Source organism: Sardina pilchardus, chromosome 18, assembly GCF_963854185.1.
Source record: "Sardina pilchardus chromosome 18, fSarPil1.1, whole genome shotgun sequence".
Taxonomy (NCBI): Eukaryota; Metazoa; Chordata; class Actinopteri; order Clupeiformes; family Clupeidae; genus Sardina; species Sardina pilchardus.
Window position 1 is genome coordinate 14,330,463 of NC_085011.1, and position 13,584 is coordinate 14,344,046.

General features: G+C 42.0%; 1 protein-coding gene across 3 annotated transcripts in view; it reads right to left on the reverse strand.

Annotated features, from left to right (window-relative positions):
* rps24 (ribosomal protein S24) overlaps positions 1–13,326 on the reverse strand; it is a 102,514-nt gene extending 89,188 nt beyond the window's left edge. Inside the window, exons 1-5 of one of the 3 annotated variants that reach the window (XM_062520060.1) lie at positions 13,238–13,326; positions 12,291–12,356; positions 11,961–12,170; positions 11,611–11,724; positions 9,426–9,502 (exon numbers count right to left, since the gene is read on the reverse strand). In XM_062520060.1, the coding sequence (XP_062376044.1) occupies positions 9,500–9,502; positions 11,611–11,724; positions 11,961–12,170; positions 12,291–12,356; positions 13,238–13,240 (396 nt within the window). In that variant the 5' untranslated portion in view covers positions 13,241–13,326 and the 3' untranslated portion in view covers positions 9,426–9,499. Of the gene's footprint in view, positions 1–9,425; positions 10,299–11,610; positions 11,725–11,960; positions 12,171–12,290; positions 12,357–13,237 lie in introns of those variants that run through there. The other 2 variants (XM_062520059.1, XM_062520062.1) reach the window with 2 other exon arrangements.
* Positions 13,327–13,584: the final 258 nt, after the last annotated feature.

Sequence of the window (13,584 nt, forward strand, 5' to 3'; positions counted from 1 at the left end):
CTTTGTTGCCAGATATGCTGCGAGAAATCCACTCTCTACTTTACTACTTTTATGCTCCATTAATACATCTGGCCTGTAAATGTAGTGTAATGAATGAAGGAAAAACACAGACCTGGAAACAGGTTTTCCTATCAACTACACACATAACACTTTCCCCATTTGTGGCCCACTGGTGTCAGAAGAAGAATGAGCCTCTCTCTCCTCTTCACAATCAATAGGAAGGTTCCCCCCATTCCCTGCTCCAGTAAGTAAATGGAAATGAAAGTGGGGCAGAGGGTATTAATGCTGAGGGTGGAATATCCATTTAATCACATCCTCCCTGCAGGCCCCTGTTGATAAAAATGACAGCCCAAGCACATTACTAATTCCAACGCTGTCACATCTCATAGTCACTTACCTTGCAAATGAACTGCAGTAATGACACCTGCCTGGCATTCAAAATGCACGGCACATCCGGAGTTTAATGCCGGGGAGGGGACCTAACGAATATTTGCAAAGCCCTACAGAAAGGATTATTTGTAGTGCGTAATTGCGTTTTCAGCTCGGTATGAAAAGGCTTTGATTTTACATACTGGCCAGCTGCAAAATGTGGTAACAGGAGAACAGAAACAAATCAAAGTGATAATCTGATGATTAGACATTGTAACAGTTATTCAACAATATAAGAAACAGCATTTATAACGGTGTTTTACATATTTAAAGCCTCTTCAAACTGTCAAGGTGTTTAGATCCCACTTGCAAAATAAGACCCCACAGCGTAAGCCAAGTCAGATGCACACTGGCACATATCTACACACAATCTGCACTAAAAAACCTTGTCCCTGTCTCGCACAGCACTGTTATGTTTGAGAATCTTATGTTGTCTAAGTGGCTCCCCCTGTTGTTACGGTCCAGTAGAACAGGCTGGAGGGGAGTGGTCACCTGACATCTGATGGCAACGCAACACACACCCATGCATGATAAATCACAGAGAAGACACAATGCTGTAACACAACCGTGTTAATGCCATCCATTAGGTTGAGTTATGGATGTTAATGCAGGAGTGGGTGGATGTGAATCAGCGAGCGTATGAAGCAAACACAGCCACTGCAACCCATCATCACACCTGCAACTGATACTACAGCAGTGGCTGTGTTTGGAGAAAAAGAGAGATTGTTTTATATGTAGTTCCAGATGTAATGTTGCTGTAACCTAAGATGTGATCAAATATGTTTTAGCAGGCCATTTTGATTTAGCTGCCATGTTTTCATACATCACAATTAGTCACGATTGAATTCATCATCACTGCACTAGCAGACACACTTCCTCAACCCAATCATCTTCACATCTTCCTACAGCACCCCACACTGGGCCCACTTTCTAGCACCAACCCCACACAAGCAAGGGAAATAACAGCAGCTTAAGTAGCAGGAACAGGATGTGGGGGCCTGGGGAGTACAGCAGGGGGGGGGGGGCGGAGTGTATCACAGGTGAGAACTGCAAGCCTGCCATTTCAGCACGCAGCAGGCATGCTAAAGAGAAAACCTGGCGGCGAACATTCACAACAGCCGGCGAGAAAAAAAAACTCATTTCGCGGAGCTCCGCTGCGCAGCATAGCCCGGGCCGTCAGTGCGGGAGCCGGAGAGCTGAGCCGTGCAGCTCATTGAGTCGTTCTCAGGCCATCCCGGCCCCGCTGATTACCCCCGAGATAATCTGCAGCAGGTAAGTGACAGATGTCTGCAGTCACAGCCAGAGGAGGAAACAGCCTCTGCATAGATAAGAGAAAGAAATCCATCTGGAGAGGGCTGCCTTTATTCAGAGATTATCCCACCCACCCCGCACTCCTACTGCTCTGCACGTGATTACTTCTCCTTGCCTCGGACACACACACGCTCACGCTCGCTCACACACACACACACATATATATATACATATACATACACACACACACACACACACACACACACACACACACACACACACACACACACACACACACACACACACACATACACATATATATATACATATACATATACACACACACACACACACACACACACACACACACTCTCTCTCTCTCTCTCTCTCTTCACACCTCATGGGCACCCTTCAGACCAGACACTCCTCGGTTACCATGTCCCCAACATCACCACTCACTACAGCTGTATCTTTCTCTCCACACAAAAAATGACAAGGACATGTAAGACAGGGAGGAGGACCCCCCCAGCATCGCTGTCCTCTGCTCCGTACCACTCTCTCAAGCCACATCTTCCTGTTCATCAAATGAAAATCCAACACGTTGATTTAGGGCTGATGGATACATAGGTGTGAACGACCAGCCACATTAAAGTCATCATGCAACTTGCATGCAAAATAACGCTAAGGTCCAATCACAGTGTCCAGCCCATAGAGATCACCTATAGCGCCAAAAGCACTTGAACCATTAAAGCCATGAGTCCTTCTCAATATCTGCACCCAGTCATCAGTAGCCCCATGGCTGTCAGCTATTCTGAGTAGGTTATGACAATAACATGGATGTTGGATTCAGTCTGATTAAATAACACAAAATGGCTCATTCATCTGACTATCAACCTACGGAATTTGACACACTCTAAACACATTTGAAAAACAGCAGACAAGGACAAGCGGCTCAATTTCAGACGGAGGCATTAAAATGAGAAATGATCTCTCCTGCAATTACACGCTCAGATGACAACGCACGACTGAACATTTTTGCAGCACAGTCATGGTGGGGGTGGTGAGCTTACTGTAAGTGTCCCGGCGATGCTGCAGACCCAAAGGCACCGTCCCTGTGAGGGACTGCAGACTGGCCCCATCTCTGGCACAGAGGTCAAACCAATCACCCTGCCCTCGGCTCTGCGGTGCTGTCGCCGCTCGGCGTGAGTCTGATGTAGGGACATCAAAACCTACGGCGACGTCCAGCACACACACCAAGTGACAAAAGGCAAATTACAGAGGACATCTCGTCGCTTTTTTTTGTTGGCCAAGTACCAACGCACAGTTTGAGTTTCTACACAGACTGTGGTGCGCTGACATTGATATAGTCCTCAGTCGAACATTGGGCCCGGTCTCGGGAGGAGTAGCAGCTAACTTCTCGAGCCTGCACCCCCCCCCCCCCCCCCCCCCCCCCCCCATCACAGGGGCCTCTGGAGGGGGCAGCCATGGCCTCACCATCTGCTTCGTTTGTCTGGGAGAGGTTGAATGGCTGCCAGGACCCAGGTGACACCCGTCCTACCCGGCTCCTCCAGCCTTGCATAATAACAGCCCCCTCTTCCTGCGTCTCTCTCCATGGGATGGGACAGCTTAACACAGCCGTGGTCCAATGAGCTGGCTGGCCCATCCTCCTGCTCCGAGCGCGAGTGACTGAGGGAAGGGGAATGCGGAGGCCCCTGGGAGCCGAACGTCAGCACTGCGGAGTGGAGCCTCATTTTCCAGCGCCATCTGTTCCCCGGTCCCTCAGCTGAGAGCTCCATTTATGTCAAACCTCCCATCGTCACAAAGACTGCAGACTTCTCCGCAGCTCTCCTGCTCGTCCACAGCTGCCTGAGCTGCTACTGCGGCTTCTTACCTCTTCCCTCTTCCCTCTACCCACTCGGAGCCACTTTGTCATTTTTGGTGACAAAGGATCAAGGCTGTGTTTGTTTGTTCACTCATAATGAAAACACACGCAGTTGTTTGGTAAATTGTGCTAGTTCGTGTCAGGGTGGAGTCACACCTTAATTCCACTTGTACATGTAGATGACGAATAGAAATGAAATGTCATGAGATATTAGTTCAGCAGACAAAACTAAAGTGATTTTTGTGAGAATATAATGGGTTTATGTGCACATACAATTATGTACATCATCAGGACATGTTTGCCTGCATACTGCTAATGTCTTAAAGGCTCCAATGACTGCTTGATGTGCAGAGAATGGTCTGATGCTGGAGGGAGAGGGCCAGACTTGTTGAATCAAATGGATATTATTGTATTTGACCTCACTATAGAGGCTACATGATGGCAATCAAACGGCAGTCTAGTAACTCCAATATGAGCTTTACACTAAACAAGCCGGTGTCATGCTATCAAAGACTCCCTGCTGAAATAGATCAGTAAATGAGCAAACTGTTGAAAACATAGGATAGCCTACTGAAAACACCCTGACAACAAATACTTCACCACTGATATGCCGTCACCAAACAGATATGAGGCAGCGAGCTCATATCTCGTCATTTAGCATGAAATGTATTAACGTGAAACGTATAACCCAATCTAAAGTACTGCTGAAAGCAGTGATGAGGGGCCTGAGCAGACTAGCAGGCAAGCGTTATGGGAACTTGATGTGAGCGCTCTTTCTAAGAGTATGGCTCAAGTTCACTTAAGGTATGTCTGAATCTTCTGTCAAAAAAAAAAAACAGTGGCCATTTCAGGCCATACTGTAGGCACATAGAATTACACAGAACATAAGTATTATACACAGAAATGTTATAGTATAACTTTTCATAAAGGACAGTAAATATGCTACATTTCAAAACTGTTTACCATGTGGAACAAGAGAAACACAATGGATGCTTATGCAGCTGCACTGCTTGGCTGGTAAACGTGATGAAATAACTAAAGGTAAACACAATATATGAGACTACATAGCCTCACTGATTGGGCCCTTATGAATAATCTAGGGAAATGGCCTATATGGTCATGAAATTTGGTGATGCACAAGTATGGAAAGCTTCACACAAGAGCAATGATTATTAAGAGTCATTGCATGAGAAAACCAGGCAGAGGTCGGAAGATGGGGGTCGGCCAAAGCGGCTCATACTTTGTATATGTGATAAGTATGTGGAACTATGAAGAGCCATATAATTAAAACCCACCAGCTTTGTTTTGTTATGGAGTTCTGGGACCCCTCTCAGAGACCCTCAAAAATCCAACAATTCATGGCTGAAAATGCCTGAAATTGTAGTGGCTATACACTGATTATCCTGATAAAGATATGAACATTAGCTTTATATATCCATAGAGCCTAGGTAGCATAGTTTTAAAGACCAAAAGGTGCACTAGGGGGTTACCTACACCACTGAAAGCAGAATTTTCATCCCTTTTTTGGTCATTTTTAAGAGGCATTATCTCGTATTCACAGTGGCTTTGGTGGATGGTTTTACTGTTGCTGGAGAGAGGAACATCTACTGATTCAAAAACAATTGTCATCTAATTGGGGCACCCATAATGTGTGCCGTGCCAGGAGGGTCTTTAGCAGGATTTCTTGGGTTTTGTAATAATCCAGATATTGCTGTTCATAGTTCCACATACTTATATACAAAGTATGAGCCGATTTGGCCGACCCCCATCTTCCGACCTCCTGCTGGTTTTGCCTGGTTTTCTCGTGCAATGACTCTTAAATAAGTTTATGTTTGCAGAAGGCATCAGCTATTATATCTGAAAACATTTTGGGGTATTTCTGTGCATAGAAAGTGCAGATTTTTAAAATAACCATTGTGTTTTGTTATGCTTGTTGAAAGTGGTCATCTTACCTGTGGGCGTAGGGTGAGATAAGGTAAATTGGGACATCAGGTAAAATGGGACAAAGTTGGTTTTAGACCTTTATCTCTTTAAATATTAGCTGCCAATCAGAAAACATGTCATTATATTGTCACTACATATGTCCTTTACCAAATAAAATCATTTTGATTGGTCTAAAGTATCAGAAATGGGAGGTGCCAAGATTAAAAACATCAGTGGACCCAATAATTGCAAGGAAAGCCCCATGGCAAGCCGATTCTGTCTTAATGATCATAAGGATATTGTAGTTGAAACAAAAACAATATTATACAAAACTCTCATGAAATGTATGCTATTTCATGAGAGGTTTAAATTAATATCAAAACTTTTGGGCTATGTCCTTTACTTTTTAAGGAAAATGAATTTTAGTGACTTTGGTGTGCATCAGGCAAATTGGGACAAAAAAATCAGCTAAAATGGGACACTTTTACATTACATTTGCCATTAGCGTTAAGGTGTTAGCATATTAGCCGCATATTAGCCTTTTCACACTCAAAGTAGGCCCATACACTCACACACACTTACACACACTTGCACGCTTGTGCTTGTGCACACACGCACCCACACACACACACATCTGAACACTATCATTAAATGATTAAAAAATACAAATAAACATTGTCATTATTCTACAATTTGTTGCACATTTTTCAATTCTAAACTGACTGTCCCATTTTACCTGACCGAGTGTCCCATTTTACCTGAACACTTTCTTGGTCTGAGGTATGGTGTCTTGTGGTCTTTGAAGGTTAATATCTTTAAAAATATTATATTTGGAAGCATATTTTCTGCACAGAAATGTTGCTAAGACTCATATGAAGTGATAAAAGTCTTCACTTTCACCCTGTTTGGCATTTTAAATAGTTTTATTTGTGATCTACCAAAAAGTGTCCCAATTTACCTTATCTCACCCTACATTTGTTTATAGAGCTCCCCAGTCCCGCCCCTCCTCCGAGAGAGGTGCTAGTCCGGAAGTAAAATTCTCATTCATTTCTCCCATTGACTTCTGGAAAAATTCGGATATAAAGAGTTTTAGACCATGCCTTAGGCTAACCAGCTACGATGTGACTCATAAGCATATAACTTATAATTTCGAGTGAAAAAATGAACAGAAAATGTAAAAAAAGCGAAAGGTACAAGACTGTGTACATATCTTAAATTCCGAGATAGAGAACTCAAATCCCAGGATGCTTTGCAAACGTACACACATTTCCAACATTTGCAGCCTAAAGATAGTTTAACATGGTTCCATATTAATCTGAGAAAAGAAGATGATTACTTCCTACCGTTTCCATTGAGTAAATTCAACCTTCAAGATGAGAAAACCGTTATTTTTCGGAAGACCACACATCGGTCCTGATCAGCCCTGCAGCCATTTTAAGTTTTGAAGTTCCAGCGAGACGAAGCTGGACGATAGGCGCGGGAAAAGCTGAGTACAGTTTGTTTGGCATTGCCATGGCAACGGCGATCTCTACCAATCAAAGGCTCTGCGTTCACCAGTTTTACATGTTAGGGTGTCGGGTAGTGTAGTACTCTCTCGTTAAATCGTGAATAAAGCATTGTTTTCTCAAAACAAGGTTGATGCCCCCATTAACTTTTGACATCTATATGAGCAGGTATAATCGCTTAGTCACATCGTAGCTGGTTTTAAGTCTACCATGGACGGTTACGATGTTATGGCTTATTCTCCAATTGTCAATGGAGAAATTGTATTGGATTTTTACTTCCGGACAAGGCTGTGGGCGGGACTGGGGAGCTCTATTATGTAGACCTATGGGAGGAGGGGCTTTGCATGAGACTACCTGGTTGGGGTTTCATACCTTGAAACAACCTTTTCTTGAGCACTCTGTAGCAGGCCCTAAACACAGGGTGTTATTAGGCTTAAATTGAATGTCTTCCAGATGTTTAGTTGAGCAAATGTCCCAAATATTCAAATAAAAAGCATGTTTTTATGTTAAAAACATGAAAATAAAACGCATGTTTAAACTTGCATATTCTATAGAAGTTATAGCCTAATTGACCCGTGGTGGGATTTATTTATTTAAAAAAAATAGAAAGAAAAAGTAGCCTGCGCCCAATTGTGGAAGAAATGTGGTAGGGCACCAAAGAGGCAATGCCTCCTTGACATGTTAAACAACTGCAGACAGCATCGACGCCCATGCGCACACTCTGCAGTCAGCACACGTTTCTCGGTGTAGCCTATTGCACTCGCTCTCCTGCTGATCGGTATGAACCACCTGCGGTGCTCCTCAGATTAAATTCAAAATAATTGTCTTGTTGAGAACAGACCCCGAGTGACTACCACGATTTTAGCGTAAACATGTTTAAACGTTCGACGTGTTTTTCCTGATTTCCCTATTCTGTGGAGCATTGTCAGACACAGCCTAATGTTGTGAGAACACCCCGTCACCTGGTGTTTTATGAACGGTGTGCGCGCGCTTGTAGTCAATGACCTGCTGAGCTATTTCCGTCATTACTCGAGTATACAGCGCCCCCAGGCGGCGGTTCCATGTAGACCCATGGCCATAAAAGACATGTTGCAGGACTGAGTTATGGGTTAGTAGTACCCATTCTCGGGGTTTTAAGTTGGACCTACAACATTGTCAAACTATTTTAACTAGCAAAGGAACACATTCTACATCCACAGGCCAATATTAGTGAGTGAAAACATAGTAGAGTGCCTTCACAAGAGGGGAGAATCCCTTATAATTGCAGTTCTTCTAAAGCCCAATGCAGCAGCCTAGTATTATCTTTATGTTCACAATGTAATGCAACAACACCCAAACCATTTCATTTAGTACTGAAGCACTGCATAAATTCTTCCGAACAGCAGCTTAGGCAGCTAAACAAGTAATTTTGACACATGGTAATGCAGTTTTAATTTGTTGGTAAAGTTGGTGCCTTTTAAGAAAAACTTCAACACCACTCTAGCAGATCTTCAGACACTTCCATATTACAGGAGTGAAGATTTGAAGATTAAAGTAATAAACCACTCACCATAAACCTTTGTCTAATTAATCGCATTTACCCATAAATATGCACAGAAGTAGAAATGTGTTTTTATACATACCTTAAGCAATCAAGTGCTTCCCATTACAATAACCCACAGCTTTCTTGTATCAGAAATTAGGGTAGTCCATCTCAGTGCGCAACAGAGTAATGTTAAAGTTGCTATTGCCAAGTAAGTACTACACCCATTTATACAAACAGCTCTGTCTATGGCCTAAATAATTTTTTTACCTCCACCAAGGAGGTATATGTTTCCATCGGGAACCGGCGTTTGTTTGTCTGTTGGTTTGTTAGCAAGATAACTCAAGAAGTTATCAATGGATTTCGATGAAATTTGCAGGGAAGGTCAGACATGATCCAAGGATGGAACGAGTGATCCGTAATTCCGTCGGGATTCCAGAGGCATTTATGTATTTAGCTTAGTGGTGTAATGACATTGTATGGCCACGTGGTGCTCAAATCTATGAAAACCTAGGAAGAACAATGCAGGCAGAGGTCTGTGCTCTCAGTGCTTTTCTAGTTTTAAATATATGCCATCAATAACCGATCATGGAAAAAAACAAGAGCAGGCAAGACAGTGGAATTTATAGGATCATTTAAATTGGTTTAAGTCTCAAAACTGCCCACAGTGCATTGTGTCCTTCACTCAGTAGGCTACTGCTACAGTAGACTGATTGAAGTCACTGCATTCAAATGCTAAATAAAGAAACTTACATCATTGTGATTTTGAAAAAATTAGGACAACAGTCAGGAAACACACAAGTGCAAGTAAAATGTGTTCTCTTGAACAGACGTTCTCTTTGGGTTAAGGAAAAAGCTACAAAATTGCAGCTACCCCTTATTACACATAACAAACGTGATGTCAAAAGCAAGATTATGAAATTTTCTTTTTTTATTTGATGACAATATACAAGAACATTTTCAGGATGGTCGATTCCCTTGACGGTCTCACTGTAGAGAGAGAGAGAGAGAAAAAAAACACTTGTTAGGTATGCAATAGCAAATACAAAAGAAACCAATCTACCAGCAAATCCACTACTGCTGAGGTAGGGGAACTAGCCAGGGATAACTACAGACAACACAAGGGGAAAGTCAGGATCTGGTTAACATACAAAACTACAAATACATTTGAAAGATTTCCAGTTCACATTCTGGAAGTCTAAAACCAGTGCAAGTGAGAACACTCCAAGCTTGAGAAGTGGGAACAGCACAAGATGGGGTAAGTCTTGAGAAAAGTGGGAACAGTACAAGATGGGGTAAGTCTTGAGAAAAGTGGGAACAATACGAGATGGGGTAAGTCTTGGGAAAAGTGGGAACAGTACAAGATGGGTTAAGTCTTGGGAAAAGTGGGAACAGTACAAGATGGGGTAAGTTGTGAGAAGCCATAAAATTCAGTGGCTTGTTAATCTGCCTCACTTCTTCAAATTCAACCCATGAGTTCACACACAAAGAGTAAATAGATCACGCTATGAACTTGTGTTCTGTTTAGTCAGTGAACAACACAAGGACATTTATAATGTTGCCGTTATCGTTGATGTCGCTGTGTTTTAACACAGCCAACTAGAGTATACTATATGGAGGAACATGACAAAACATGACTAACATCTCTTCAAAACATTGCTGGAACTAGTAAAGGGATAATACACATGCAAAGCTTTGATTTAAATAATTGTGAAATAATTGACATAATTGTGCAACAACCAGCACACCATGCCAACTCCGATCTACCTGGAAAGACACCTCATTTCTGACAACGTCCGCAGGAGGCACAAAATAAAGCAAAAGATGAAAAAATAAATTAAGCATTTGAATTGATCATATTGAAAGCGGTCTTAGGAGCTGCTCTCTGATGCTTTTGAGGTCAGGAAGGCTATGTTCATGAAAATGTTAATACATTATGTTTAACACAATAACTTACATTTAAAGGGACACTTCACCAATTAGCATTAAGCTTTGTATCTTTAGAAAACCAGTCATGTTTTTGAATGGTCATGCAATATTCCCTCAGTTTGCCTTGAGATGGGAGACATACGGATTTCAATGTTGGACTTCCTGCTTTCAATGATGTAAAAATCATCATTTCACATCATTGAAAGCAGGAAGTCCTATTCATGGGTTTCATTGAAATCCGTATTTCTCCCATCTCAAGGCAAACTGAGGGAATATTGCATGACCATTCAAAAACATTAATGACTAGTTTTCTAAAGATACAATGCTTAATGCTAATCGGTGAAGTGTCCCTTTAAGACACTATCCAGAGAACAACTCTTAAGACTAAACACAATAAACCATCTAATGATATCCACATCTAGTATGAAGACTCAAGCCTTGCCCACTATAGCTGGTCTATGGAAGCAATACAGTATACTGTATTGAATAACTAACCAGAGTAGTGTAGCATTAGAATATTGCCACTGCACAACAATGGAAGCAGATATGACTGACATATGGTCAGTAACTGTGTTAAAGTAGGTGGGTGTTTGGGGAATGTTAGCATGGGACATCACCCCGATATAAATGTGGAAAGCAGTTACTCCACTCTTAACACCATTTACCTTCTATAGTCCCGAACAAGATTTAGGAAAGGGGGAAAGATGACAACAGCAAATTAAGATGGCAAAGAAACAGAAAAAACTATCATATTTGCCATTTGAACATGTAGTGTTACATTAGAATATAGGCACTGCACAACGATGGAAGCAGATCTGACCTCAACAAAGGCAGATCTGACTGCCATATGGTCAGTAACTAGGGTTAAAGTAGGTGGTGTTTGGGGAATGTTAGCATGGGACATCACCCCAATATAAATGTGGAAAGCAGTTACTCCACTCTTAACACCATTTACCTTCTATGGTCCCGAACAAGAATTAGGAAGGGGGAAAGATGACAACAGCAAATTAAGATGGCAAAGAAACAGAAACAACTATATTTGCCAATTTAAAATGTGATGGCAAGCACAACAAAATAGCATAGATAGATAGATACTTTATTGATCCCCAAGGGGAAATTCAAGGAGTATTGATTAGGGGTGGCATGTTCTAGGAGAAAGGGCATCTTACCTTCTTGCCAGCAGCACCAACAGATGCTTTTTTGGTTCCCCGGACCTTCTTCATTCTGTTCTTGCGTTCCTTGCGCTGTTTTCTGGAAGTCTTCTTTTTCTCGTACAGTCCGTGCTGTTAAAGGAGAACAAACGGCATTAGGTTAGAAAGAGTATATGTGAATCACCATGACAATATTTACATTGCAAGAAAGGTAACATTATACCTAATTAACCTATACAAGTTTCTATCAGATGAAACTAAGATTATGGCTAATTCCATGCGTGTTCAATTTCACTGTAGTTGGAAATCAGGCCTGGTTACTTATGAAGCACAATAAATGACGATGGATGGCTAAAGAGACATCATACCCTGGTCAATCTGTATTTGGGCTCATTCTTCTTAGCGTAGTCCAACGAGTCGTAGACCATGGCAAAGCCGGTCGTCTTGCCACCACCAAATTGAGTCTTGAAGCCGAAGACGAACACTACATCAGGGGTGGTCTTGTACAGTTTGGCAAGCTTCTCCCTGACCTCAGTCTTGGGGACTGTTGCTTTGCCAGGATGCAGGACATCAACAACCTGTTGAAAGAGAAGCTTTGCATTAATGACCCTCAATGACCATTACAGCTATGACCGTCATCTTACATGACAGCTTTCAGCAGTTATTTGCACAGAGGACAACCTAAAAGGTATACTTACCATCTGCTTCCTCTGAAGCAGGCGGTTTGTCATAAACTTCCTGGTCCTGATTGTTACTGTGTCATTCTGAAAAACCACAATAGAAAAGCCACGTTATTTCACTGCAATCACAATCACTGCTGAAAGGGACTCGATCTTTCTAAAAACCTTTCACATAGCCATGCAGCGACAGGGGAGCCCAATTGAGTCGGTTTGTTACTGTCAAACGAATGCTAACATTTAGGCCTACGTTTAGTTACCGTAGCCACGTAAATAAACATGTAAACGTTATGCATTCTCCAGTGTGCGCCAAATCGTAAATTATCTTTGGTAGTATTCCAGGTTGCCATAACTTTTACTTTACATTTCACATTATGCTACTCATTGCTTAGCACAGCACATTAGCCGCTAGAATGCTTGTAACGCCAACCTCACACATCCACAAACGGTGATCTGTAAACGGTGATAAGGTAGGCACCATCACAGGTATATTTGATTAATTCAGTACCATTGAAAAACAAGCACAACCAGGAACAACGCACATCTTTCTTAACTTGCCGACCTTGCTAATTAGCCATTTTGCTACCACTTGCTAGCCGTATGAGGGTGTATTAGCAGACAGAAACAACTAACAGTGCAGGCACACTCACATCTTACATACATTTTATTTGGTTAAAACCTTAAAATGAACGTAACTGTCGCCCTGCAGGTACCATGTTACGATTTAATTCGCTCAAAAAACAGACAACACTAGCCGAGCGGCACGGCTCAGAGCAGTCTTGTGAGAAGGCCACTGTTGTTATTAGGACTAAACATTTGGCACTAAATTTATAATTATCATCTCAATTCATGAATATAACTAATCATCCACGAATGGGGTTCAAGTAGATTTAATAACTTCGAAAAAGATAATAGGATGTTCCCGATAACAACGGATTTTGATAATCATTTATTGCCACAAAACTCACCATCTTGGCGTCGGCTCGCTCAGAGATGTGGAAAAGGAAGGAGGACCAGGAAGCGCCCAATGAAATGCCTGAATCGTGGTAAGGGCTGCTTACTATTTGCCTGAGTAAAAATAATTCATTTCGGCCAACTTAACTTATTTCAAAAATAATTTCGTTATCACCACACACACATATTGACTTTATATTCAAACCGATTTAAGTGACTAGCCTACTACAGAAATAAAGGGTTCTCAAATTAATTGCAATTATCAACGTAAATACTCCACCATTATTTAATCGTTTTAACAGCTGTAGGACCCAGATGATGAGAGTTGAAAAAGGCATTAGGCTACAAGCCAGAGACATAA